Source organism: Sprattus sprattus (genome assembly GCF_963457725.1).
Source record: "Sprattus sprattus genome assembly, chromosome: 7".
Lineage (NCBI taxonomy): Eukaryota > Metazoa > Chordata > Actinopteri > Clupeiformes > Clupeidae > Sprattus > Sprattus sprattus.
The window spans coordinates 8,570,895-8,595,108 of NC_137926.1; the positions used below are offsets into that span (position 1 = coordinate 8,570,895).

Genomic DNA, 24,214 nt, shown 5'->3' on the forward strand with positions numbered 1-24,214 from the left:
TCTTGATAATGAGCGCTGAAAATGAGTAATGACCACTGCCATTGACCAAAGGGTTTTGTGCTCGTCATTCACATCTTTCATATCATGCAAGTAGCCGCAAGTAGCCTGTTTTAAGAATGACCGGTAAATACATTAGCTTACTCCTTCCATAAGCCGCTGTGGTGTTAAGCGGGTTTTGAGAGTTCTGGAATGTAGGCTGCTGGAATGGAACTCCTAATAGTATTGGAATTTACTGGAGTACTTTTCCATTTGTCCACTTTTCCATTCCATTTTCCATTTTAAAGAATACTTAACCTTACTTCTTAGGCTACTTAATAATAGGCTACAGACACCGCACATAGACTATGATGTTAGTACAGTTGGGCAAAGCAGAAATCAAGTACAGGAGTTAGAATGGATAACAGGAATATTTGTCTTTGTCTCAGCTGTACAAGTGAATGTAGGTGAATAAATGTATTTGCTATTGTCCCATTGTCTCACCTTTGCAGGTGAATGTATTTGGCTTCGGCGCCGATAGCCGAGGAAACTGGCACCACTACTGGGAACAGAACCGCTATTCGGGAGAGTTCCGCAAGACGGGGGTCCACGATGCCGACTTCGAGGCCCAGATCATTGACTCTCTGTCCAAAGCCGGCAAGATCACCGTCTTTCCCGGAAAATGAGGACAAGAGGGTTGGGATGAGGAGAGTGGATGAACTGAAACACCGACCACCCCACAGACTATCTTTAAAAGCAGACTGTGCTTCATCCACCAGACTGTGTCTTGAGGAACTCTTCCAATCGGTGTTGTATGTGCTTTGGGCCGAGAGGGCTCCGAAACCAGTCCTAATCAGGACTAAGTGACTCATGTGTCCTGCCCTCAGTGGACAGGCATTACTCTCCTGTGATTGGTGGCCTACCTCAACACAACCTCAAGAAGACGTGGGCCAGACTGTGGAGCTTCCACCCCTCTTTTCACTACTCTATGACCTGTGGACGTTAGTAACAGCAGAGACGTGGAGGACAACCACCGCCCACCACTCCCACACCTCTCCCGTTGAGTCCTGACCATGGGTGGGGGTGGGGGGGTGTAAGGGGACAGGACCAATCACACGCCTTAGAATCTCAAACCACCACTGACCTGCTAAGAGGGCAGTTAGCGATTAGCAGTACGCTGCCACTGCTACCTCTGGCACCAGCACAGTTGCAGTTAGGTATCTTGCTCCTCTGAAGGCCAGCCGAGAGGACTGGGTTCAAGTTTACATGCTCTTATACTGAAGAATTTGTCCCCCACGAATGAGTTGATTTTATTTGTTTTGTTGGTCCTCTGTTGTGTTTTCACAGACCATCATAAATTACACTGTGTGCTTACAGGTATATTATTAGCCTAATCGGTGGGTTTTAATGGTTGTTATTGCATATTTCTTTTGCTGACGAGACTGACTAATTATCCTGCTGAAACCAGTGGAGGAGAGAAGACGGCAGAGGTCTCATGAGAGATCACCAACACGCGCCTACGAAAACAATGCCGATATGAAAACCACTTGCTAGGAGAATATCTTCGTTAAGCACATATAAATGTGCCCACTCGCTTATTAGTCCCCGCGGTGTCTATCGTCATAGAAACCAAGCAGTCTGTTGAGATGAGTAAGGATGCTTGAGTGCACAGGACAACCCAAACAGACACTCAACACAAATAGTAGAAGGAAGTGCACTGCCCCCTGCTGGCTGTAGTAAGAAACAGCTGTGTTAGTGAAAAATCTTGTACAAATCTGTTGGGTTGTATGGAAATCAGATGACCTCAATGAATCCTAAATAAATTCCATTACACATGACGTTCAGATAGGGGGAACAAAATGTTCCAGCTATATAACTAGCTTAGGGGCACAACAGCGGGAGAACAAGATTTCATGTGGTTTAATCATTTCAGCTTTCACCACAAATTCTCAACCTGATTACACATTATTTGTCTGACAATAGAGATTATGTAGGCAATGCTTGTCAATGTTCAGGCAACTGCAATATCAGAAAGTGGGTTATGTTCTGTATAACTGACTATGTGAGATGTTTCAGTCTGCGAGACTACCTAGTCATTCACATCACTTTTGACTTTTTCAGCACATCCGTGGGATTTTTTTGTGCTTTACTATTACTATTAAGATTAATGTTATTATAAAGATGTGTTGGCACATCATAGTCCTTTTAGGATAGACGACAATGGTCCGACGATTGTATTCTCGGATCAGACAGATTCCAAACAAAGATTTGAGAACCGAAACCCATTGCTAACATGCATCAGCCGTACTTAAATGTAAATGACATTGAAGATGTCAAGTGCATGCACGGCCTCCACGTTTCTCTGGCAAAATATCTGATAATGGCCAAAGCATACTTGATATTTTAGATGTTTTTATTGTTATATGTGTACCAATTTTTTGGGCGGGGTTGAATCCAAGAACAAAGAATGTGAAGAAGAGGGAGAGATAACTGATCATCATCTTTTATTTTTCTAGGCCCTATCAATCTCTTCAAACTATTCAGGTTTAGCATAATCCCTTTTCTCATAATGAAATGAACACATATCAGTTAACTCTAGCTGAGTGAGCACGAGTGCACACACACACATACACACACACACATGCTTGCGTGCCTTGTTCTAGCGCTCTAGAAACAGTCCCCCTCTGCAATGGGTCTTGAATCCTCCGCATTCTATTTTGAGTTAAACCGAGCCATATGAAAACACAAGCATGCTTATCCAGTACTGCCCCGTTAGTAGCATCCCAGCTGTACTGTTCATTGGTTTACACAAGGGGTCCATTAACAGCAAGGTGAAACAATCCATACGAGGCCATTTTAAGCGTAGTCTTGCCTCTCGAGCCAATCAACATCCACTCACATACACACTGACCTTCAGAGGGCTTCACAGACCACTATATGGAGGAAAAACCCACAGCCTTTCCCTTGCTTTAAAGTCAATCCCAACTTTTAATACACCCCCAACCCCCATGTTGGCCTAGCTGAGTGCCTTGAGAACACGTGCAGGCCCCGGATGTCGGCGGTTGGCTAGTCTGGCACGGAGCAGCGCCAGACCTGAGCTATAACTACGCCGGAACCAGCCCTTATCTGGGGTGTGTGTCCCTCTCACTCACACACGTGTTTTCTTCTCTTCACACACACTGCACAGACATGTTGCCACATCCCCCCCCCCCCCCCCCCCCCCACACACACACACACACGCACACACACACACACACACAGGGGGAGACTAAAGAGAAACTGACACACCAGTAAAGGAAGGTTAACACTTTCTGTTAACACATAGTGTTTCAGTGGGCTCTTCAGATGCTTGACTCGGAGAAAACCACGGTGTCGGCACGGCGAGGCTACCTGTTGTGTTTGAGTGAAAACGCTGTGCACGCAGGGCGCCCTAGAGGCACAGATGGTCTTTCACTAAAAATGATTTCCCTCGCTGTAAGTTAATGAACCACAAACAGGGGAATGGTCTTGTTAAGTTAATGTGCAATGCATGGCCAAAGAATTGACATCCCCAAATAAGATCATTCCTGGTCATGTAAATCATAATTAGAAATGTGAGTAATTCTACATTTTATATGAGACCAAAAGGCTTTGATGGGCTGATCCCATCTTGCATACTAATACATTTATTTGATTCGGGGTATAAGCTACATATCTGATTCGGGGTATAAGCTACATATCTGATTCGGGGTATGGGCTGTGTTCCAGCACTCACTGAGGAGCAAACATTAGGGGGAGAAATCTGCACACTGGTTAGACACCATGAGTTATATTCTTACACTCAGAACCTTCAATGAATGGTTTTGTGGCTACACACACGCACAGAGCTTGATTTAAATTGGCTAATCATGTTTTGGGATCCCATATTTGTGCCTGGCTGCTTCAGATGAAGAAGTCCTTAAATGAGAGGGAAAAAAAGGAATTAAAACGATTAAAAGTCTCGATCAGGGTCATTTAATTTTTCTCTTAATTTCAAGCTTGCCCACTCTATCTGGGTCCAAATGGACTTGTTCCGCTCAAGAGGACCGTTCTACTCTACCATGGCATCCACTGACAACCCAGACTGTACATATCCTCAGTGTTAACGATGATGATGTTATTACTGCTCTTAACGATGATAATCCTCATTAGTGCTCTAGTGACTTATGCAGTCAGTGCTTTCACCATCCCTCTTTTCAAAAGCTCCCATCTCCACTAAGGTGTAATTACAGACGGTTTTTATCTTGCTATTGGAAAAAATAAAAGCAAAATGGAAAGAAACATATGGTCCCCTTTTTGTTGTTTACAGGAGAAAAATTAGCACATGACTTAATAATGAATTAAGAAACTGATTTGCATATACTTTAAATTCATCAGATCTTAATGTTAATTCCTAATCGGGAAAATTAGATTGCATGTTGTCATGCAAAAGTAAACAAATAATAATTAATGCTTATCTCAAAAAATAAATAAAAATCACACCACTGATTGAGTCTTTGTTGAGAGAAAATCAGATTTTCCGGTCGCCCCCAGAGTGAGGAAGTTCGCTTCAGTGAGGCGACTGAACAATCCCCTCCCCTCAGGGCTATATTAGTCTAAATCAGCATATGGCCAACAAAACTCAACTGCAAAGACACACACAAACACACACACACACACACACACATATCTAAACACACACACACACACACACACACACACACACACACAACTGAACACACAACCAAACACGCCTTGACCTGTGGATTTATTCCAGAAAGTCAAACTCCCGCAAACACTTTACGCTTTTGCATTCAGAGTTTGCAAATGGTCTTATCAACTGGACAACCATGAACATTAACAATTTGTTCACGTACAATAATCCCTTATTTATTAATTCAATTTTTCTTACATGAAATGACATGAAAAAAAAAGGGTATGGCTCATGTTGATGTGAAGACTATGTTACAACTAGTGGCATGGTAATGCTCTGCTTGATGACTGACTCAGGATTATTATGTCTACTGGGACCCTCACATTACGACCTCTACGTTCTCCAAGTCCACAGACAGACACAGGAAGAGCTGGACAAACACAATGTCTACGATTAATTGAATAGAGAACAGGCTTCTATCATCAATGTTTCCATCATTAGCCTGGTGCTCACGGTGGCCTCCGTCAGCTAAGACAGAAGTGGGCGGACAGAGATCAGTTACTCTGCAGCGTGACTCTGCACCTGTCAATCAAAGTTTTAGAAACCAGCCAATCAGAGGGTGTGATGTGTTAAGGCAAAGCCTTCTATGTGCTTACACGGGCCAATGAGAGAGCTGCTTAGACAGTAGTGGTGGTGATGATGATGGGTAGTTGATGAGGTCATCTTAACATGCACACATCTGTTCAGCTAATGGAGGCAGCAGCAGTCTTGGGAGGAAGAGGACAGTAGGGGGGGGTTTGGATGCTGGCCGGCCTAACCACGCTCTTCAGTGAGAGGGTCTGTACAGTGTCCTGCCTGAAGCACCCAGCTCAACAGAGATGGAGCACTGCAGTTCATTTAGGGGTTTCTGGGGTTGGGTAATGGTGGACAGGCACTTCTCCGTCTTCCTCTTCCTCTCTCTTCTCTTTGTCCGCCAGTACCCAACCCCGGTGTTGCTTGCTCATGCCGTCCTCTCTAGTTTTCGCCCAGTTTGAGGCGGGCGAACTCGTTGGCCATCTGCAGGGCCTCCTGCATGCAGTGGACGTTGCGACCCGTGGCCTGGGCAGACATGTCCTTGCCACCGCCCTTACCGTCCATGAGGGGGCACACTTCCTGCACCCACTCACTCGCCTTCAAGCCTTGACTGGCCACCTCCTGCAGACACGAGATAGAGAGAGAGAGTAAGAGAGAGAGAGAGAGAGAGAGAGAGAGAGAGAGAGGGGAAGGGATGGAGGGATAAAGAGAAAAGGAAGGAGAGAGGGGAGAGGAAGGGATGGAGGGATAGAGAGAAAGAGTGAAGGAAGGAGAGAGGGGAGAGGAAGGGAGGGTGGGATAGAGAGAGAGAGAGAGAGTAAGACAGAGAGAGTTAGACATACATGTGAAGAGACAAATGTTTAAAAAATATTGAGAAAAGGGAGGAATAAGATTGAGATAGAGAAGTAGGGGAAGAAGAGGAGACAGTGAAAGAAGCAGATGAGAAAGAGATAGAAAGAATGAAAGGAAGAATGAAGGAAGGAAGGGAGAAGGAGAGTTTAAGACAGTTGCTGTCACCATTTTGCTGTGCTACAGAACTGTTCCAAAGTAGTTCTAGAACTATGTTGGGAAAGATAAAGAGCTCTTTGTTCTGTTTGGATAGCTGGGTTTGGAGAGGGAGCACTTAAAGCACTGAGAGCACTGAGACTGACGCCGCAGTCTGATCAAAGCAGAAATGGGCACCTCAGATCTCTAGTGTTTTAAACTTCAACATCTGAAGTACAGAATGTGAGTGGAACAGAGCACCAGGCTTCTAAAACCCTTGAAGCGTCTAGAAGTTAGCCAAACAGGCTGGTGGCACCCCTGGGGTATTTGGAGGGTGACACCACTGGGGTATTTGGCCTTGGAGGGTGGCACCCCTGGGGTATTTGGAGGGTGACACCACTGGGGTATTTGGCCTTGGAGGGGTGCACCCCTGGGGTATTTGGAGGGTGACACCACTGGGGTATTTGGCCTTGGAGGGTGGCACCCCTGGGGTATTTGGAGGGTGGCATACCTTGGGTACTTGGCACAGGCAGATGATCTTGCCGGCATCAGGGTCCACAGTGAAGAGCATAGCGGCGGTCTGCGGGGAGCTGCTCTTCAGTAGTTTGAGGGACTCATTGAGAGCCTGGGGAGGAGAGATGAACAGCCCCATGACAGGGGTGGGGACGATTAACGGTCAAGAAATGAACCTTTGTTTAAGCCATTCAGTCATCACTAACTAACCATATCATTACACCGGTTAATACATTTACCAGAGAACAGAAATCCATCACACTCACACACAAGAGTGTGATCGTTTCAACCTTGTTTCAAACCTCAGGGCCATTTTAGTCAATTGTAGATTAGTTTAGGAATGTTTACATCACGCCTGCATTAATTCTGTCTCATCAAGCATCATACAGGAAACATAGTCAGCAGGAGAGGCTGGGGTGGGGTAGGCTGGTTGGGGGCTGGTTGGGGGGGTGGGGGTGGGGGGCTGTTTCTGTGTTACCTTGGCGGAGGCTCCACTCTCGAACTCCATCACAAGCAGAGGCTGGTTAGGGCTGCTCTCAATCACCTCCTTCGTCTTCTCCAGAACCTACAAGGAGAAATGGAAAAATGACGCTCAGCACACAAACCTCCTGGACCAATCACGAGACTAGGATGCTCCAGTTGAGCAGAGCCATTTCAGGGCAGCAGAGCCATTTCAGTTCTTGCTTATTTTAACTGACATCATTACATTTACATGACTTTAATTAAACTTCACAACCTACAAGTACATACAATTGTGCAGTTTACTCCACAGGTGGGGCCGAATTATTGAAGAAAAATGAAACATCCTTTTCAATTCTTTCTCCAATAGGCTAGATATGCTGTATCAATTGAAGAGGGACATTTCTCACACTTTCTCAAAAAAATCCCAATTAAAATGTCCAAAGCTAATGTAAAAGAACCACACAAGGATCAGTGATATGTAGAAGACCCACGCCAGACGGCCAGATGTGCCCTCAACTCACCCCTCCCCTGCACCCACCCCTCCGCTGCACTCACCCCATCTCCTGCACCCACCCAGTCTCCTTAACTCACCCTCTCCTGCCCTCACCCCATCTCCTTAACTCACCCTCTCCTCCCCTCACCCCGTCTCCTTAACTCACCCTCTCCTCCCCTCACCCCATCTCCTTAACTCACCCTCTCCTCCCCTCACCTCACCCCATCTCCTTAACTCACCCTCTCCTCCCCTCACCCCATCTCCTTAACTCACCCTCTCCTCCCCTCACCCCATCTCCTTAACTCACCCTCTCCTCCCCTCACCCCGTCTCCTTAACTCACCCTCTCCTCCCCTCACCCCGTCTCCTTAACTCACCCTCTCCTCCCCTCACCCCGTCTCCTTAACTCACCCTCTCCTCCCCTCACCCCGTCTCCTTAACTCACCCCGTCTCCTTAACTCACCCTCTCCTCCCCTCACCCTCTCCTCCCCTCACCCCGTCTCCTTAACTCACCCTCTCCTCCCCTCACCCCGTCTCCTTAACTCACCCTCTCCTCCCCTCACCCCGTCTCCTTAACTCACCCTCTCCTACCCTCACCCCATCTCCTTAACTCACCCTCTCCTCCCCTCACCCCATCTCCTTAACTCACCCTCTTCTGCACGTCGGCCTTGCTGGCGCGGTCCAGGTCATCCATGGTCTTCTTCAGGCCCTTCAGGGTCTCCCTCATCTCATCTTTCTGCCACTGTGAAGTGACTGCAGCGCCCAGAGACTACAACACAGACCGACAGATGGAGAGAGAGAGATGGAGAGATGGAGAGAGAGAGAGTGAGAGAGATATGGATAGTGAGAGATGGAGAGAGAGAGGAAAGACAGAGAGCAATACGGAGAGAGCGAGATGGAGAGAGTGAGAGAGACATACGGAGATAGAGAGAGCAAGAGATGGAGAGAGTGAGAGAGAGAGAAAAAGAGAGAGATAGATGGAGAGAGAGCAAGAGATGGAGAGTGAGAGAGAGAAAAAGAGAGAGATAGATGGAGAGAGTGAGAGAGAGAGGTGGAGAGAGTGAGAGATGGAGAGATAAAGAGAAAGAGAGAGATAGATGGAGAGAGTGAGAGATGGAGAGCGTGAGAGAGAGAAAGAGAAAGAGAGAGAGAGAAAGAAAAAGAGAAAGAGAGATGGAGAGAGAGAGAGAAAGAAAAAGAGATGGAGAGAGAGAGAGAGATGGAGAGAGAGCGAGAGAAGGCAGAGAATGAGCAGAAGAACAACTTGATTTTTTTTCTACAACAGTTAGAGGGCAAATTATGTGCAATTTCATTCCGACTAATAATAATCTTTCAAATGTTAATTTAATCTGTACCTCAAATGACCAACTCTCAGACACTCCAGTGCTGGGGACTGCACACTGAAGAGATATTTCTGGACGTTTGATGTCTGCTTGCTATCAGGAGTCACACACTTACCTCAGTCATGTCAGCGATCTCCTTCTGCACGTCCTTATTGGGGGCAGTCTGAGCCTTCACTTTCTCTGACATGGCAGCCAGACTCTGCCTGAGGGCGTCTGCTTTCCTCTGGGCCTGTCACACACACACACACAAAACTTACAGAAACTGCCAACAAAACAAAATCTAAAACTGGCAAGCTAACTCACTAAAAGCCAACAGAACTGTCTTGCAAACCCCAACAGCAGCACAGTTGGAACTGGAAAAAGCAAGTTTTCTTGCTAACTGGTGTATTCTGGTGACGTACATATCCTACTGTAAAGACTCTTCTTGACCTATTGACCTCTGCCCTTCACATTACCACATGCCATCAAAATGAACCTGAGGCTGTTATACAGACTAGCTACTTACAAAAACATACAAGAAAGAAAACCAGCAGAGACCTGTGTAATGTGCCAGTGAAAAGACAGTGACAGAAAGACAGAAGGAGCAGAGGTCTGTAGAAAGACTGGCTGATAGAGATATGGCTTCCTCTAAGACTAGATTAAACGACTGTCTGTCTTTTCCTTCATCCAACCTTCTGTGCCTCCGCTCCCGTCACGGCCACGATGCGGCGGATGCCCTTGGCGATGGCCTCCTCGGACACGATGATGAAGGGGCCAGCGTGGCCAGAGTTCCGCAGGTGCCTGAGGTCAAAGGGGAAAGGTCACAAAATGAGGAGGGGAAAAGAGTGAGTAAAGATTACACGCCTTCTCAAAGTAGGTTTTTTCTGGTAAAGCCAGTTACAGATCTCGTCACAAGCTGTTAGAAATGAAACTATAAAGCTCCTTGTATCTTTGAGTATTAAAGCTTATCTACAGACACAATGTCAATGATAAACCAGGGTTAACTTTATGGAACAAGTTTACAGACATTCTATGAGGTTGAAGATAGAATGAAGTGGAATGGTTGGACTTGATGACACACAGTTAAATCACTTCAGCTCATTAAACTTCGGCTCAGGTGGTTTTGTCGGTTCGTTAACTTTTATAATGAAACATTAGAAACAGTGGAAAGCGGCTAGAAGATGGGAATACCGGAATACTATCAAACACTGATGTGTCCAAGATTTAGATAACAGGTCTCACAGATATTTCTACTAGCATTTTTGGATGAAAAACACAACTGTTTTTTGTTCAGTAGTCCAAGAACTGGTACAGCCATTTTGTTTTACAGCTGCACAGTATTCTACTCACGTTCCACCGCAGAACTCAATGGAGGTGAGGGAACCGGCGGGGCTGTCGGGGTCAGAGAGCAGGTCAGTGACGGGGATGCCGATGGACACGACTCGCACAGGGTCGGGGTAGGTCTCGTCAAACACGGCGCGCAGGCCCTGGATGGCCTTGGCAGCAGCCAGAGGGGCATCCATAGCATACACAGGCTGCAGGGAGGGAGGGAGGGAGCAGGGAGAACAGAGAGAGGACAGAGGGAGGGAGCAGGGAGGACAGAGAGATGACAGAGGGAGAGAGAGAGCAGGGAGGACAGAGAGAGGACAGAGGGAGGGAGCAGGGAGAACAGAGAGATGACGGAGGGAGGGAGCAGGGAGGACAGAGATGACAGAGAGAGGAGGGCAGAAGGGAGACAAATGTCTTTAGACAACTGGCAACAAATTGTGCAAAAAGATCAGAAAAGCCAAAACAAGATTCGCCTTCACAATAAATGATTGCACAAATATAGTTCACCTACATAATACATTATGCACATATATAGTTTGCATACCTGATCCTAACCTCATTAAGGGCCTACATATCTGTACATACCTATCTACATCCCACCTACATAGCTAACCACCCCAACAGCCACTCAACCCCACACAGACCCACACCTAGCCCCCAGACGCACACAACCCCACACAGACCCCCACCTAGCCCCTAGACACACACAGTGTGTTGTGACCTCTGACCTTGTTGTCTCGGATCAGGGCGCAGGCGATCTCTTCAGTGCGGCGCACTTCCCCGGTGGTGAGGGCGCCTTTGGCGGTGAAGTCGAAACGCAGGCGGTCGGGGGCCACCATGGACCCGCGCTGGTCCGCCTCGCCCAGGACACCCCGCAGGGCGAAGTTCAAGATGTGTGTGGCGGTGTGGTTACTCATGATGGGCCTGCGACGAGCCTGAGGGGGGGTGGGGGGGAGAGATGAAGGGCAAGGGACAGAAGTGTGTGAGGGACACAAAAGGAGGAGAGTGTAATTGGATTATCACTCATACTACAGGTACCTATTCAGAGTATTGCAATTAATTATAAAAAACACACACACACACACACACACACACACACACACACACACACACACACACACACACACACACACACACACACACACACACACACACACACACACACACACACACACACAACCTATTCAGAGTATTGCAATTAATTATAAGGAACACACACACACACACACACACACCAAAGAGATAACTTACCTCATCTACGTGTAGAATGAGGCGGTCTCCGACTTTCAGTGTGCCGTAGACGGTCCCCACATGCAGCACGAAGCCTCCTCGCACCTGTGTGTTCTTCACTGTAAACTCCATCCTCTACAGACACACACACAGACAGACACACACACACACACACACACACACACACACACAGGGAAGAAAGACTGTGTTTTTCCTCACATGAACACAAACATTATGTAGAAGTGTGGCAGAAATCTATCGACATCTACCCCAAACAAACACACACACCAACAGACGGAGGTGGAGACACTCACACACACACACACACTTACAGAAACTGAAATACAGTCAAAGATCCATGGACACAAGGAGACATACACATAGGGACACTTTAAATGTACACACTCTCTCACACAGACAGACAGAGACAGAGACAGAGACAGACACACACACACACACACACACACACACACACACACACACACACACTTACATCCTCAGCAGAGTCGTTCTCGCGGAGCATGTATCCCTCGTCAAAGGTCTGCCCACCCTGCTCCGCGTAGAAGGACGTCTGGTCGAGCACCACGCCACACTCCTGGCCCGTGGTCACCTCGTCCACGAATGTCCGATCACGACGCAGAGCCAGCACAGTGCTCACAGCCTGCTCAAAGTCTGAGCACAAGAACACCGCTAAATATTACTCACACAGACACAAACTCCAAGTCCCAGAAGAATAACGAATATCACTCACTCACTCACTCACTCACCTCACTCACTCAAACAAACAAACGAACGAACGAACGAACACAAGGAAGGAAGCCTGAGCCAACTACAAGTATTGCCAAATCTGTCGGCCAAAACTCCAGTGCTTCCTGGAAGTTCTTATGATGCTGTTGTTTGTCCTACTCTGTACTCATCACACAAGCAACTACTGAATGCACTGGGGAAGAACCAGCAGCTGGGGTGGAAAGTCATAAATAAATTAATAAATGCATAAATAAACAGTATTCACACTCTATCTGCTCTCTGCGCGCTCTCTCACACACACACACACACACACACACACACACACACACACACACACACACACACACTCTATCTGCTGTCCAAGGCCCTCTAACTGGAGCTCTACTAAGGGTGAAGGGCCTCAGGGACTGTTGATTTTGAATCCATCTCCACTCACCGTAGCTGCCGCTGTCGTCGGAGCTGTAGCGGTACTTGGGGCTGTCGTCCGTGGCTGCGATGCCCTTGTTGCGGAGCTCCTCGATGGCGTAGATGTCCAGCATGAGGTGGTCCTCGTCCCCTGAGCCTTTGCCCTGGGACTTGATCTGTGTTTGTGCATAAAGTATAAGTGTTTAGAACGTTAACAGAACAGTGTTTAGAACGTTAACAGAACAGTGTTTAGAACGTTAACAGAACAATGTTTAGAACGTTAACAGAACAGTGTTTAGAATGTAACAGAACAGTGTTCAGAATGTAACAGAACAGTGTTTAGAATGTAACAGAACAATGTTTAGAACGTTAACAGAAAAGTGTTTAGAACGTTAACAGAACAGTGTTTAGAACGTTAACAGAACAGTGTTTAGAATGTAACAGAGCAGTGTTTAGAACGTAACAGAACAGTGTTTAGAACGTAACAGAACAGTGTTTAGAATGTAACAGAGCAGTGTTTAGAATGTAACAGAACAGTGTTTAGAATGTAACAGAACAGTGTTTAGAATGTAACAGAACAGTGTTTAGAATGTAACAGAACAGTGTTTAGAATGTAACAGAACAGTGTTTAGAATGTAACAGAACAATGTTTAAAATGTAACAGAACAGTGTTTAGAATGTAACAGAACAGTAAGCAAGACAAGCTGTACTACTGGCCCTTCTACAGCTAGCAAGGGAGACTAACGTTACAACACACGATAAACTGTTTCAGCAGAGGAATTATTTAGGGGTCCAATAAAACACCCCTCATTTTTGTTTCAGTCCTTTGTTTTTCTTTTCATCTCCCTCCCCCTTTACCTGAGCGGCCTTCTTTTCCTCCTCAAAGCCCTCGACGTCCACCTTCATGCCCCTCTCCTCTGCGATAAGGGCTGTGAGGTCCAGGGGGAAGCCGTAGGTGTCGTACAGCAGCCAGGCCGTGTCTCCTGCACAGGGGAGAGAGAGAGAGAGAGAGAGAGAGAGAGAGAGAGAGGAGACACGGTCACATTCCTCAACCAGGGAGCAGTTGGCACTTCAACAGACAATTTACAGGGTGCTTTGCCTCCACAAATGAAAATGGGGCTCACTGTAATGTGAGAGATATTTCATAATTCATGATGGCAAATTATGTTTCTAAGGCAAGTTAAAAAAATATTTTTCATAAGAACCGTTGGTATTAACAATTCAAAATGCTTTAATATTTCATATTGTCCACATGTCACAGCCTAAGTGGTGTTTAGCATAAGTTTTATTTCCAGCTCTCAGCTGGCAAAACATTTGTCAGTGTTCGCATATTCCTGTGACTTGGAAATGGCTTCCAGATAAACTCATTAGCATTCAGTGCTAGCGTTCAGTGCTGCAGCAGCTGAGCCCAAAAGCCTGTGAGTTGCTTTGAGTGCCGTCGTATTTCACCTGGGATGGTGGTGCTCTCTCCCAGGCTCTGGATCTTGCGGTCTAGGATCTTGCGCCCTCTGCTGAGGGTCTTGAGGAACTGCACCTCCTCCTCATTAATGATGTCCTTCACCATGTCTGGGTCCTTCTTCAGCTCTGGGAAAGCATCTCCCTAAAAACAAAACACACACAGACACAGACACAGACACAGACACAGACACAGACACAGACACAGACACACAGACACACAGACACACAGACACACAGACACACAGACACACAGACACACAGACACACAGACACACAGACACACACCACCGCTTTAGCCAATTATATCAAAGCTCACCAAGGGTGGAGTAGCATCCAAAAACAGGTGTAAACTGCGACAGAACTACTCAATGTGTCAGATTTTGTGCAGTCTCTATTATTGAGCATGTGCTCTTACTGCCATAGTAAGCCTGTCTCTGAGGCGCTGTGGACAGGGTGCAGGTTTGTTACACCATAGACTCAGGTTCAAGGTCGGGTGGGACAACTGCTCAACTCTTTAACTCTAACCCTCTTAAGAAACCCAAAACCTTGGGGAAAATGTAACAAGCTTCAGGTGACCGCAACAGCTGACATGAAATACAGAAATGAAAAAAAAAAAAGGGAAAAATGACACTGTCCCGGGTTAGTGTAACTTTACTTCACTGTGTGTGTCACTTCCCTGGATGGGTCAAATGCAGAGGTGGAATTCAGAGTGTGTGTGTCTACACCACCTCTGCCATAGTCACTTTCACTTTCAGAAGACGACAGAAGGGACACAATGGAGCAAAAAAACATGAAACGAAACGAACAAGAGGGTTCTCTCACCAGTGATTCGACCACCACGTCCACCAAGGAGGCGAAGAAGCCCTTCTGAGCGCCCAGCTTCTCATGAGAGTATCGCACCGCACGCCTCAGGATCCTCCTCAACACGTAACTGTGCACAGACAGACAGCAGGGGTTAACACACACACACACACACAAAAATGAAGGCCTGGTCGATCTGATGCAACGCAGCAAAGGCAAGATCAATTTATGTTCAGTTCACATTAAGAACAGATGTTTTGGTGTTACGATCTTCATCAATGTAACTGCATGAACACACACACACACACACACACACACACACACACACACACACACACACACACACACACACACACACACACACACACACACACACACACACACACGCAAAAGAACCAATAACTACATCCACTGGGGCACTGGATACTCCTACTAGTTCCTAGTATAAAAGGAAAGGGAGGCGTGACTCACCCTCTGCCAGTGTTGTCAGGTCTCCCTCCATCCGACAGGGCGATGGTGATGGTGCGGGCGTGGTCAGCTAACACACGGTAGGCCATGTCAATGCCATCAGTGTCCTCAGCACCAACCTTGCCGGTGTATGGCCTGGCACCAGTGCCCTAAGGACAGGAAACAAACATGGGGCTTTCAGACAAGAAACATCAAGAGGGAATCAAACAGTTAAAACACTCTTTCATTACCAGATGTGTTCAAAGTTACCATCAGAAGCTGAAGAAGAAAATATCTATTTTTCAAAATAATAAAATATTTTTTTTTTAAAGTACATTACTTTAAAGCCAACCTCAATACCTGTCTACAGACACCGAACTTAGGCTACTTATTTGTCATTCTCAAAATACTGTCTACAGAATGTTGGGTTGGTTGTTGTTAATAGCCGCTCGAAATGCTGATCAGGTTGTGTGTGTGTGTGTGTGTGAACCCCTGCTGTCTCAGGTGGCACCCTGACCTTCTGGATGGCCTGGAAGTAGGGGACGAAGAGGTCCGTGTCGTAGTTAGACATCTTATTCTGCAGCACGGAAACCAGACGCTCCAGACCCATGCCAGTGTCAATGCTCTTCTTGGGCAGAGGCTTCAGTTCCGTCTCGGACTCCCTGAAGAACAACAATTAGGCGGGAAAATTAGAGTGGGTGACACTGTGTGTGTATGTGTGTGTGTATGTGTGCATAAGTGAGAATGTGAATGTGTGAGAGGGTGGATGTGTGTGAGTATGAAAAAGTGCGTGTGTGTGTGTGTGTGTGTGTGTGCAAATTCGCAGTGCACAAAGTAAACAGTCCCACCAGTTTCTGAAAAGGATCAGGTAAAATCAGCTACAGTATATAATCATTTCCTATAAAGTTCAAGGGCGAACACAAACTCCTGTCCACACCTGTTGAACTGGATGAAAACCAAGTTCCAGATCTCCAGCACGTTGGGGTCGTCCATGTTGACCAGGTGGGCAGCATCTCGGCCCCCGATGCGGTCGTAGTGGATCTCACTGCAGGGGCCGCAGGGGCCCGTGTCCCCCATCTCCCAGAAGTTGTCCTTCATGCTGCCAGGAAGGATGCGGGCCTCATCCATTCTGCCGAAAAACAAAGAGAACACACAGAGCAAGAAGTGAGACAAGTGAGATGCAGGTGGATGGATGGAATGGAAATGAAATGAGTGACTAGTGACTATGTTATGGCAGAGATAGTGACACACACACACTCTGAATTCGATGGAAATGAGCCCTGGTGACTAGTGACTATCTGTTTGCAGGTGAGATGACTGTGAGATGTAGGTAAAATGAGAGAACTTCAAAAAATAAAATTCATGAAAATCTATTCACGAGTCACCAGCAAGACACAGACAAGATGTTGACAGGACACAGGTAGAAAGGTAAAGAGCTGCCTCTGTAGACACACAGTACATGCTTCTGTACCCCCAGAGAAAAGCATCAGTGAGGATGCAACACTGCCTGCCCTGAGGTACACGGTGATGCAGGGAGGGAGAAACATTACATGAGGGAGTGAGAGAGGTGAGAGGAAGGAAGGAGTGAGAGGAAGAGGGAGAGCGAGAGAGAGAATTAAAGAGAGGATAGGAAGGAGAAAGAGTGTTAAAGAGAGAGGAAGGAGAGAGAGAGAGAGAGCGAGAGCAAGAGCGAGAGCGAGAGAGAGAGAGAGAGAGAGAGAGAGAGAGAGAGTTAAAGAGAGGATAGGAAGGAGAAAGAGTGTTAAAGAGAGAGGAAGGAGAGAGAGAGAGAGAGAGAGAGAGAGAGAGCGAGAGAGAGAGAGAGAGTGTGCTCCTGAGACAAACATCACCAGGATAAAGACAAGTGTCTGGAGGATTGGAGGACAGAGCGGAACAAAGCAGGAGATCCCCAGAGAGACAATCACTTAGGGATGAAGGTTTTAGATCTTAAATCACAATGATGACACCTGGACCACATCTGCGACCTATAGCTCCTATTAACTGTTTCTTGCTATTATTATAATGTGAAATGTCTATGGGACAAAAATAAACTTGGCGGAGATGACTCCACGTTGTGGAGTTCTTTGCATCCATCTCGTCCAATATTGTCTTATAACTGAACACCGTGGCGGCCATTATCCCTTGGATACTACAGCTATGGTTTACCAACTCTTTCTTCCAATGCAGACTCACCCCAGGTCCAGCCAGATCTGTTTGCACTCCAGGTCAGGCTCCAGGCCGGCCTCTGCGTGGCCCCCAAAGTAGGTGACATAGAGGCGTTCGATGGGGATGCCCAACTCCTGAGTCAGCAGCTCCATGCCCATCTTACAGGCCAGTTGCTGCAGAGCAGACACAAGCCACCAGCAGACGAGGAAAGGAGGAAGAGAGAGGAGAGGAAAGGAGAAGAAAGGAAGGACTTGGTTAATTATAGACTGACTGACTAACTGACTGACAGACTGACTGATGCGCCCTCTCTAAAAGGTGCAGATAGCGCAAAATGTCAAAATAAATGCATAAAAAAAAGAGAGTATACATAAAAGGCAACTAAAACAAAAATTAAACAAATCAAACAGACAAACTGGCTGGGAAATTTCAAACTCATGTCATTATTGTTTGCCTCATGTCACCATGTATAACCATTCAATACAAAATCCCAAACATCTACCTCTAGACAGATATACAGCCGCGGAAAAAATTAAGAGACCACTTCAAAATTATCAGTTTCTCTGGTTTTACTATTTATTGGTATGTGTTAAAGTAAAATGTACATTTTAGTTTTATTCTATAACCTACTGGCAACATTCCTACCAAATTTCAAATAAAAATATTGTCATTTAGATCATTTATTTGCAGAAAAATGTCAATTGGTCAAAATAGCAAAAAAGATGCAGTGTCTTCAGATCTCGAATAATGCAAAGAAAACAAGCTCATATTCATTTTTAAACTACACAATACTAATGCTTACACTTAGGAAGAGTTCAGAAATCAATATTTGGTGGAAAAACCTTGATTTAAAATCACAACTTTCATGTGTCTTGGCATGCTCTCCACCAGTCTTTCACCAGTGACTTTATGCTACTCCTGGCGCAAGAATTCAAGCAGCTCGGCTTCTTTTCATGGCTTGTGACCATCCATCTTCCTCTTGATCACATTTCAGAGGTTTTTGATGGGATTCAGGTCTCGAAATTGGGCTGGCCATGACAGGGTCCTGATCTGGTGGTACTCCATCCACACCTTTACTGGCCTGGCTGTGTGGCATGGAGCATTGCCCTGCTGGAAAAAACATTTCTCAGAGTTGGGGAACATTGTCAGAGCTAAAGGAAGCAAGTTTTTCTTCCGGGACAACGTTGTACTTTGCCTGGCTGAGGTTTGTAAAAGACCATAAGGATTGAAAAAAGCGGACTGGAGGGTCTTCTAGTTCGTCTTCTCTGATGAGTCCAATTTTCAGCTTTGCCCAACACATGGTCGTCTGATGGTTAGACGGAGACCTGGAGAGGCCTACAAGCCAGAGAGTCTTGCACCTACTGTGAAATCGGACTCATCAGAGAAGACGAATTTAGAAGAACCTCCAGTCCGCTTTTTCAATCCTTATGGTCTTTTACAAACCTCAGCCAGGCAAAGTACAACGTTGTCCCGGAAGAAAAACTTTCTTCCTTTTGCTCTGACAATGTTCCCCAACTCTGAGAAGTGTTTTTTCCAGCAGGGCAATGCTCCATGCCACACAGCCAGGCCAGTAAAGGTGTGGATGGAGTACCACCAGATCAGGACCCTGTCATGGCCAGCCCAATTTCGAGACCTGAATCCCATAAAAAACCTCTGAAATGTGATCAAGAGGAAGATGGATGGTCACAAGCCATGAAAAGAAGCCGAGCTGCTTGAATTCTTGCGCCAGGAGTAGCATAAAGTCACCCAACGGCAATGTGAAAGACTGGTGGAGAGCATGCCAAGACACATGAAAGTTGTGATTTTAAATCAAGGTTATTCCACCAAATATTGATTTCTGAACTCTTCCTAAGTGTAAGCATTAGTATTGTGTAGTTTAAAAATGAATATGAGCTTGTTTTCTTTGCATTATTCGAGATCTGAAGACACTGCATCAATTTTGCTATTTTGACCAATTGTCATTTTTCTGCAAATAAATGATCTAAATGACAATGGGCCTCATTCTCGACCTTTTTCTGTAATTCTTCAGAAATGTTTCTTACACGACTTCGCAAAAACAACGTAAGAGAAACGCTTCCGCTGCATTCCCGCACGCTTGAAAATGTGTTCATAAGCAGCCGAAGTCTTCTCAGCTGGGTTCCTTCCGATTAGCTTCTTAGATTGATGCGCGTTCTCGTGAAAGTGGATTTGCATACATACACGCCCTGCCAGCTCCTTATTAGGAGACGCAATTTTAGAAACGTGTGCTGTCACAATCTCCCGAATCCACCTCGTAACAGGTGTTCATTAATAAGGTGGAGATATTGTATAACGTTGAACGTCCGAAGTCCGTAACACACATTTAAGTAGTCACTTTTTTTGTTTTTTTTTTATCGAAAAATAGGCACCATAGGTGTGAAGACCGGTCCAAAGTACGAGTATAGATTGTAGTCCGTCCTGTCGTTCGAAATGTCCACCATAGGGGTGAAGACTGGCCACCAGTAGTAGTATAAATTGCAATAAATGAATTCCTTAGATCTTAGAGATTGAGCTTAGTGTTTATTTATTTATTCACTTACATTTGCAGTGTTCATGTCATTCACAATCAGTCTCTTAGCAGACGTGGCCTTTGTCCAAAGAGACATACAAGGGGAGAACAGTCAAGCTACGAGCCATATAGACCTAGTGTAACAATAAACACTACCTCGTATAATTATGACTATAAATGTGAAACGTAATTGTTAATGATACAAATATTCTCGTATTTATTATTATCATAATTATTTTAATCCGAGGATGTCTGTAGAGTTGACGTGAACGCAATCACCAACGGGTTCTCACAAATTCGCCCGTTAACAATTTTACTGTAATACGGAGTTTTTTCAAATGTCATTCCTCAACACGATTCCTCAAATAACCACAAGATGGCCCGTGGAATCCCATTTGAGAAGATTCCGGTAGAGTTACGACTGCTATCTCGAGTTCTGAAAGTTGTCTGAAGTTCAGAAGAAAGCACAGAAGAAAAAAATAACGAGAATGCAAATGTTTTCATAAATGTTTCCGAAGTGGAGTTCCTTCTGAAATCCTTCGGAAAGTCTTCCCAACTGCTGTCGAGAATGAGGCCCAATATTTTTATTTGAAATTTGGTAGGAATGTTGCCAGTAGGTTATAGAATAAAACTAAAATGTACATTTTACTTTAACACATACCAATAAATAGTAAAACCAGAGAAACTGATAATTTTGAAGTGGTCTCTTAATTTTTTCCGCGGCTGTATAGTGTATATACAGTTAATGGGAGAGTTTATAATATGCCAGGCTCTGCTAGACAGCTGTTAACCAGCATCTCCTCTTAAAGGCCTAACCCTTACCTTAAAGTAGTCTCTGCTAGACTGGTGTTAACCACCGTCTTCTCTTAAAGGCCTAACCCTTACCTTAAAGTAATCTCTGCTAGACTGGTGTTAACCAGCGTCTCCTCTTAAAGGCCTATCCCTCACCTTAAAGTAGTCTCCAAATGACCAGGAGCCCAACATCTCGAAGAAGGTGTGGTGGTACACGTCCTTCCCAACGTCGTCAAGGTCGTTGTGCTTGCCTCCAGCGCGGATGCACTTCTGGGTGTTGGCAGCGCGGCGCAGTCTGGCCATGGGGTGCGAGGGGTCGATGGTGTTCAGAAAGATGGGCTTGAACTACAGGTGGAACAAAAAAAAAACAGGCTCATTCTTTGGTCTTTGTAAAGACGTCTGAAGACCTCATTCACTTCTTCTAATCTGACCGAGTTTCAATTCCCCATAGTGAAGTACTCCAACATACAACCAAGGACAACAATTCAGGTTCTCATTCAGATAAATGTGAAAACAGTGGTATAGAATATGCCAAACTGTTGAAATGAGGTCTCCATTATATAATTTAAGCTATGGTTTACTGAATTTTCCAACTATAAATCCCCGCCCCATCCTGCATTGCAGACCCAACCTACCCATAATTAATCTGCAGTAATCCTTTCTGGAGGGCTAATAACCTGTGCCAACTACAGCTGGGTTTGTGTCATGATAGCAGGGCTCACCTGGTTCATGCCGGCGTTGGCAAACAACAGCGTGGGGTCGTCCAGAGGGATGGTGGCAGACGAGTGGACATACTGGTGCTCGTGGCGCCGGAAGAAGTCGATGAACTTTTCCCGGATTTGGGCTGCAGTCAGTGAAGAGTCCATGATGAGAGGGCTGCTAGCACGTGACTGTGAGGGGCACACACACACACACACACACACACACACACACACACACACACACACACACACACACACACACACACACACACACACACACACACACACAGGTTGAGGACAAACAGTTCTACAATAACCATCAGGGGACAGAAGACACCAGGTGCGTTGTGTGCATTTATAACAACAACCCAGACTCTAATTAGTTCAGCCAAATACCAAGAGAGTCACCAAGTTAGGAAGGGATGCAGCATCTATTTGGCAAGGATCCCTGCCCAAAAGCTTATATGTCCTATGGTCCTTTAAATATGTCTGTCCACACCAGATGAGGACCACATCCGTTCCACAGTCACAGTATGAAAGAGGATCTGTTGATCGGTAATTCTGATTGGTTCAGACCTGCTATCCATCCACAGAAATGAAGAGCCTCTCAACACCACCATGTGGGCTTCCAAGGGAGAAAAAACATACAGCACAACACACTCACACACTGCATCATTTACAAGAGGCTTTCTTTAATAACGGATTACTTACAATTAACAAACATCCTTTTCCACCAACGTTAGAATATATTTGAATAATTGCAGAATACTTTTTGACACACAGCAAAAAATGCACTAAAGCCCTCCTGATAATCTCATATACTAGTGCAGTTAAGTGCAAAAAACAGGCCAAACCTCATGTTTTCAAGACAAAGATTAGGCTACAGCTTAGAGGTCATAAATGTGCCTGAGGTTAAGAAGGTGAAAACCTGAACAGCAGTTCTACATGAGGAATCCTAGCGCTGCTTTTCACCAGCTGAGCCACTAACGTTTAGGAGAATAAGAACTTCTGCATTAGCCTTGGCTACATGTAAAGTATTGACTGCATGCTGTGCTCTACACTCCACACACCAATCTGCAGACAGTCTTTCTTGCGGGGTTATTTTTTCCATCACCCTATCCTCTGATGGTCCTTATTCAGCAGTCTGCCTGTGTGCGCCAGGTTACCCCCTGGAGCAGAACCAATGGAATGGTGTAGCTTCACCAAAGGTGAGCGTCCTTAGGGAGAGGTGTGCAAAGTAAACAGGCCAGGTCCCCTTCCTACCTACGGCACCCCCTGCAGTGACAACCTCCTGCATGCAAACAGCAACACATCCTCAAAACACCTAGTCACAGCAAGCGCAGGCTGAAATTGCCAGTCGTTGCAGAAAACCGAAGGTTTTTCGCAGTCCTCACAATCCTTAGTATACTGTAATCAACTGTCAAAGCACTCTCAGCAGATTGCCAAACGAGCAAGGTTGCATTATAGGACAGCAAGACAATTTCATGACTTCTCATGAAATAAAATAAAAAATCCACACTGGGTTAATTTGACAGGGTCTCACAAACTCAAGCACCCGACTTCACGGCAAGTAGTCAATTCAAAGCAATGCAGTATCTTCACCACAACCTGACAAACTGACTAAGTGGTAAAATGCAACTACGCGTTCTTCACAGAGACTCGCAGGACCTGTGAAGGGTTCACCTGACAGCACCCGAGAGCTTTGGCACATAAAACAGTGAGATGCAGACCCATCAGCGACAGCGTATGCACCTATGGTTGGCGAAGAGATGATACATTAAACAAAAAAGCTTAACGTTATACCAAACTAGGACATCATAAAGTCGGTTTTCAGACAGAATCTTAATGCACTTCATAAAGATAATAGTAGCTTGAGAGGTACCAAAACAATAAGAGTGCATTGTAGTTAATGAACAACCACTGAGAGCTTTTTGATGATAACGACTTGAATATGAGCTGACTGGTTATAGCTCACGTTAGACATTTAGCCTCGCTACATTGCATAGCTTCTGTCAGCTAGCTAACTCAGTGACAGCTGACCGACTGCTAAGTATGGGACGGAAAGCTTGGCTGTTCCGTATCAAGAACACTGGCACATTGAACATACAGCTTAACTGGTTCACCCCTTAATCACATTCATATTAGCGGGGATAGACGCAGTGAAAGCTCGCTACCCATCACGAAAAGCACCTGGTGGCACGAGAAAGCGCAAGCTAACTATGCTAGTAACTAAACACTGGTCATTCATTGGAGTTAGCCGCGCAGCAAGCTAATCATTTAAGGGGGTTTAAACGGAGTAGCTCAGCTCTTAATCCTCACATTCATAGAAGGAATAAATACTGCGATATCATGGACTATGAAAGCCTTTTCTACAATGGTCAAAAAAATCACTGTTGTACTCACAGTAGTTAATCTTCCCAACACTTCTGTCTGCAGTCACACTGCTTCCCCACGCCGGTGCACTCAAAAAGGGACGTACAGCGTTTACCCACACAGAAATGCTATTGGTCTGTCAGTGACTGCGCCCGAAGACGACTATCCTGATTGGTGAGAATAGCTACCCATCTAAACAGACCCGCCACCAGGGTATGTTCCTTTGAGCGCACACAACGTGGAGTTGGATGATGCAATAAAATAGTAAC

The 24,214-nt window shown here is 45.7% G+C and overlaps 2 protein-coding genes across 4 annotated transcripts in view; one reads left to right on the forward strand and one right to left on the reverse strand.

The window, feature by feature from the left end:
- The window catches only part of st3gal2 (ST3 beta-galactoside alpha-2,3-sialyltransferase 2), a gene marked incomplete at both ends in the record, with an annotated part of 12,665 nt that extends 12,003 nt beyond the window's left edge, over positions 1 to 662 (forward strand). The window contains one exon of the mRNA XM_080841696.1: positions 489 to 662. Coding sequence (XP_080697822.1) covers positions 489 to 662 — 174 coding nt within the window. The remainder of the gene's footprint in view (positions 1 to 488) is intronic.
- Positions 663 to 4,837: 4,175 nt separating this feature from the next.
- Positions 4,838 to 24,044, reverse strand: LOC308368143 (alanine--tRNA ligase, cytoplasmic-like). Of its 3 annotated transcripts, none has more exons than XM_080842233.1 (22): positions 23,976 to 24,044; positions 23,256 to 23,324; positions 21,594 to 21,761; positions 21,028 to 21,216; positions 17,583 to 17,728; positions 16,327 to 16,518; positions 15,907 to 16,051; positions 15,414 to 15,559; positions 14,964 to 15,072; positions 14,133 to 14,283; positions 13,542 to 13,666; positions 12,715 to 12,859; positions 12,025 to 12,203; positions 11,553 to 11,666; positions 11,030 to 11,236; positions 10,323 to 10,507; positions 9,665 to 9,773; positions 9,109 to 9,222; positions 8,300 to 8,419; positions 7,176 to 7,262; positions 6,696 to 6,809; positions 4,838 to 5,821 (listed from the first exon to the last, which is right to left on the reverse strand). In XM_080842233.1, exons 2-22 carry the CDS (start codon positions 23,304 to 23,306, stop codon positions 5,642 to 5,644), a joined length of 2,976 nt encoding a protein of 991 aa, XP_080698359.1. In that variant the 5' UTR covers positions 23,307 to 23,324; positions 23,976 to 24,044; the 3' UTR covers positions 4,838 to 5,641. The 3 variants fall into 3 exon arrangements, with proteins under 3 accessions (XP_080698359.1, XP_080698358.1, XP_080698360.1); XM_080842232.1 differs by having other exon boundaries at positions 23,241 to 23,324; XM_080842234.1 differs by lacking the exon at positions 23,256 to 23,324 and having other exon boundaries at positions 23,976 to 24,036.
- Positions 24,045 to 24,214: the final 170 nt, after the last annotated feature.

Coding starts and splice junctions, on each gene's coding strand:
- LOC308368143 (XM_080842232.1), bottom strand. CDS start 23,306: ATGGGTCTGCATCTCACTGTTTTATGTGCCAAAGCTCTCGGGTGCTGT. Junction 21,217..21,593: donor CCAACGCCGGCATGAACCAG/GTGAGCCCTGCT, acceptor TTCCACCTGTAG/TTCAAGCCCATCTTTCTGAA. Junction 12,204..12,714: donor CGACGACAGCGGCAGCTACG/GTGAGTGGAGAT, acceptor TCTTGTGCTCAG/ACTTTGAGCAGGCTGTGAGC.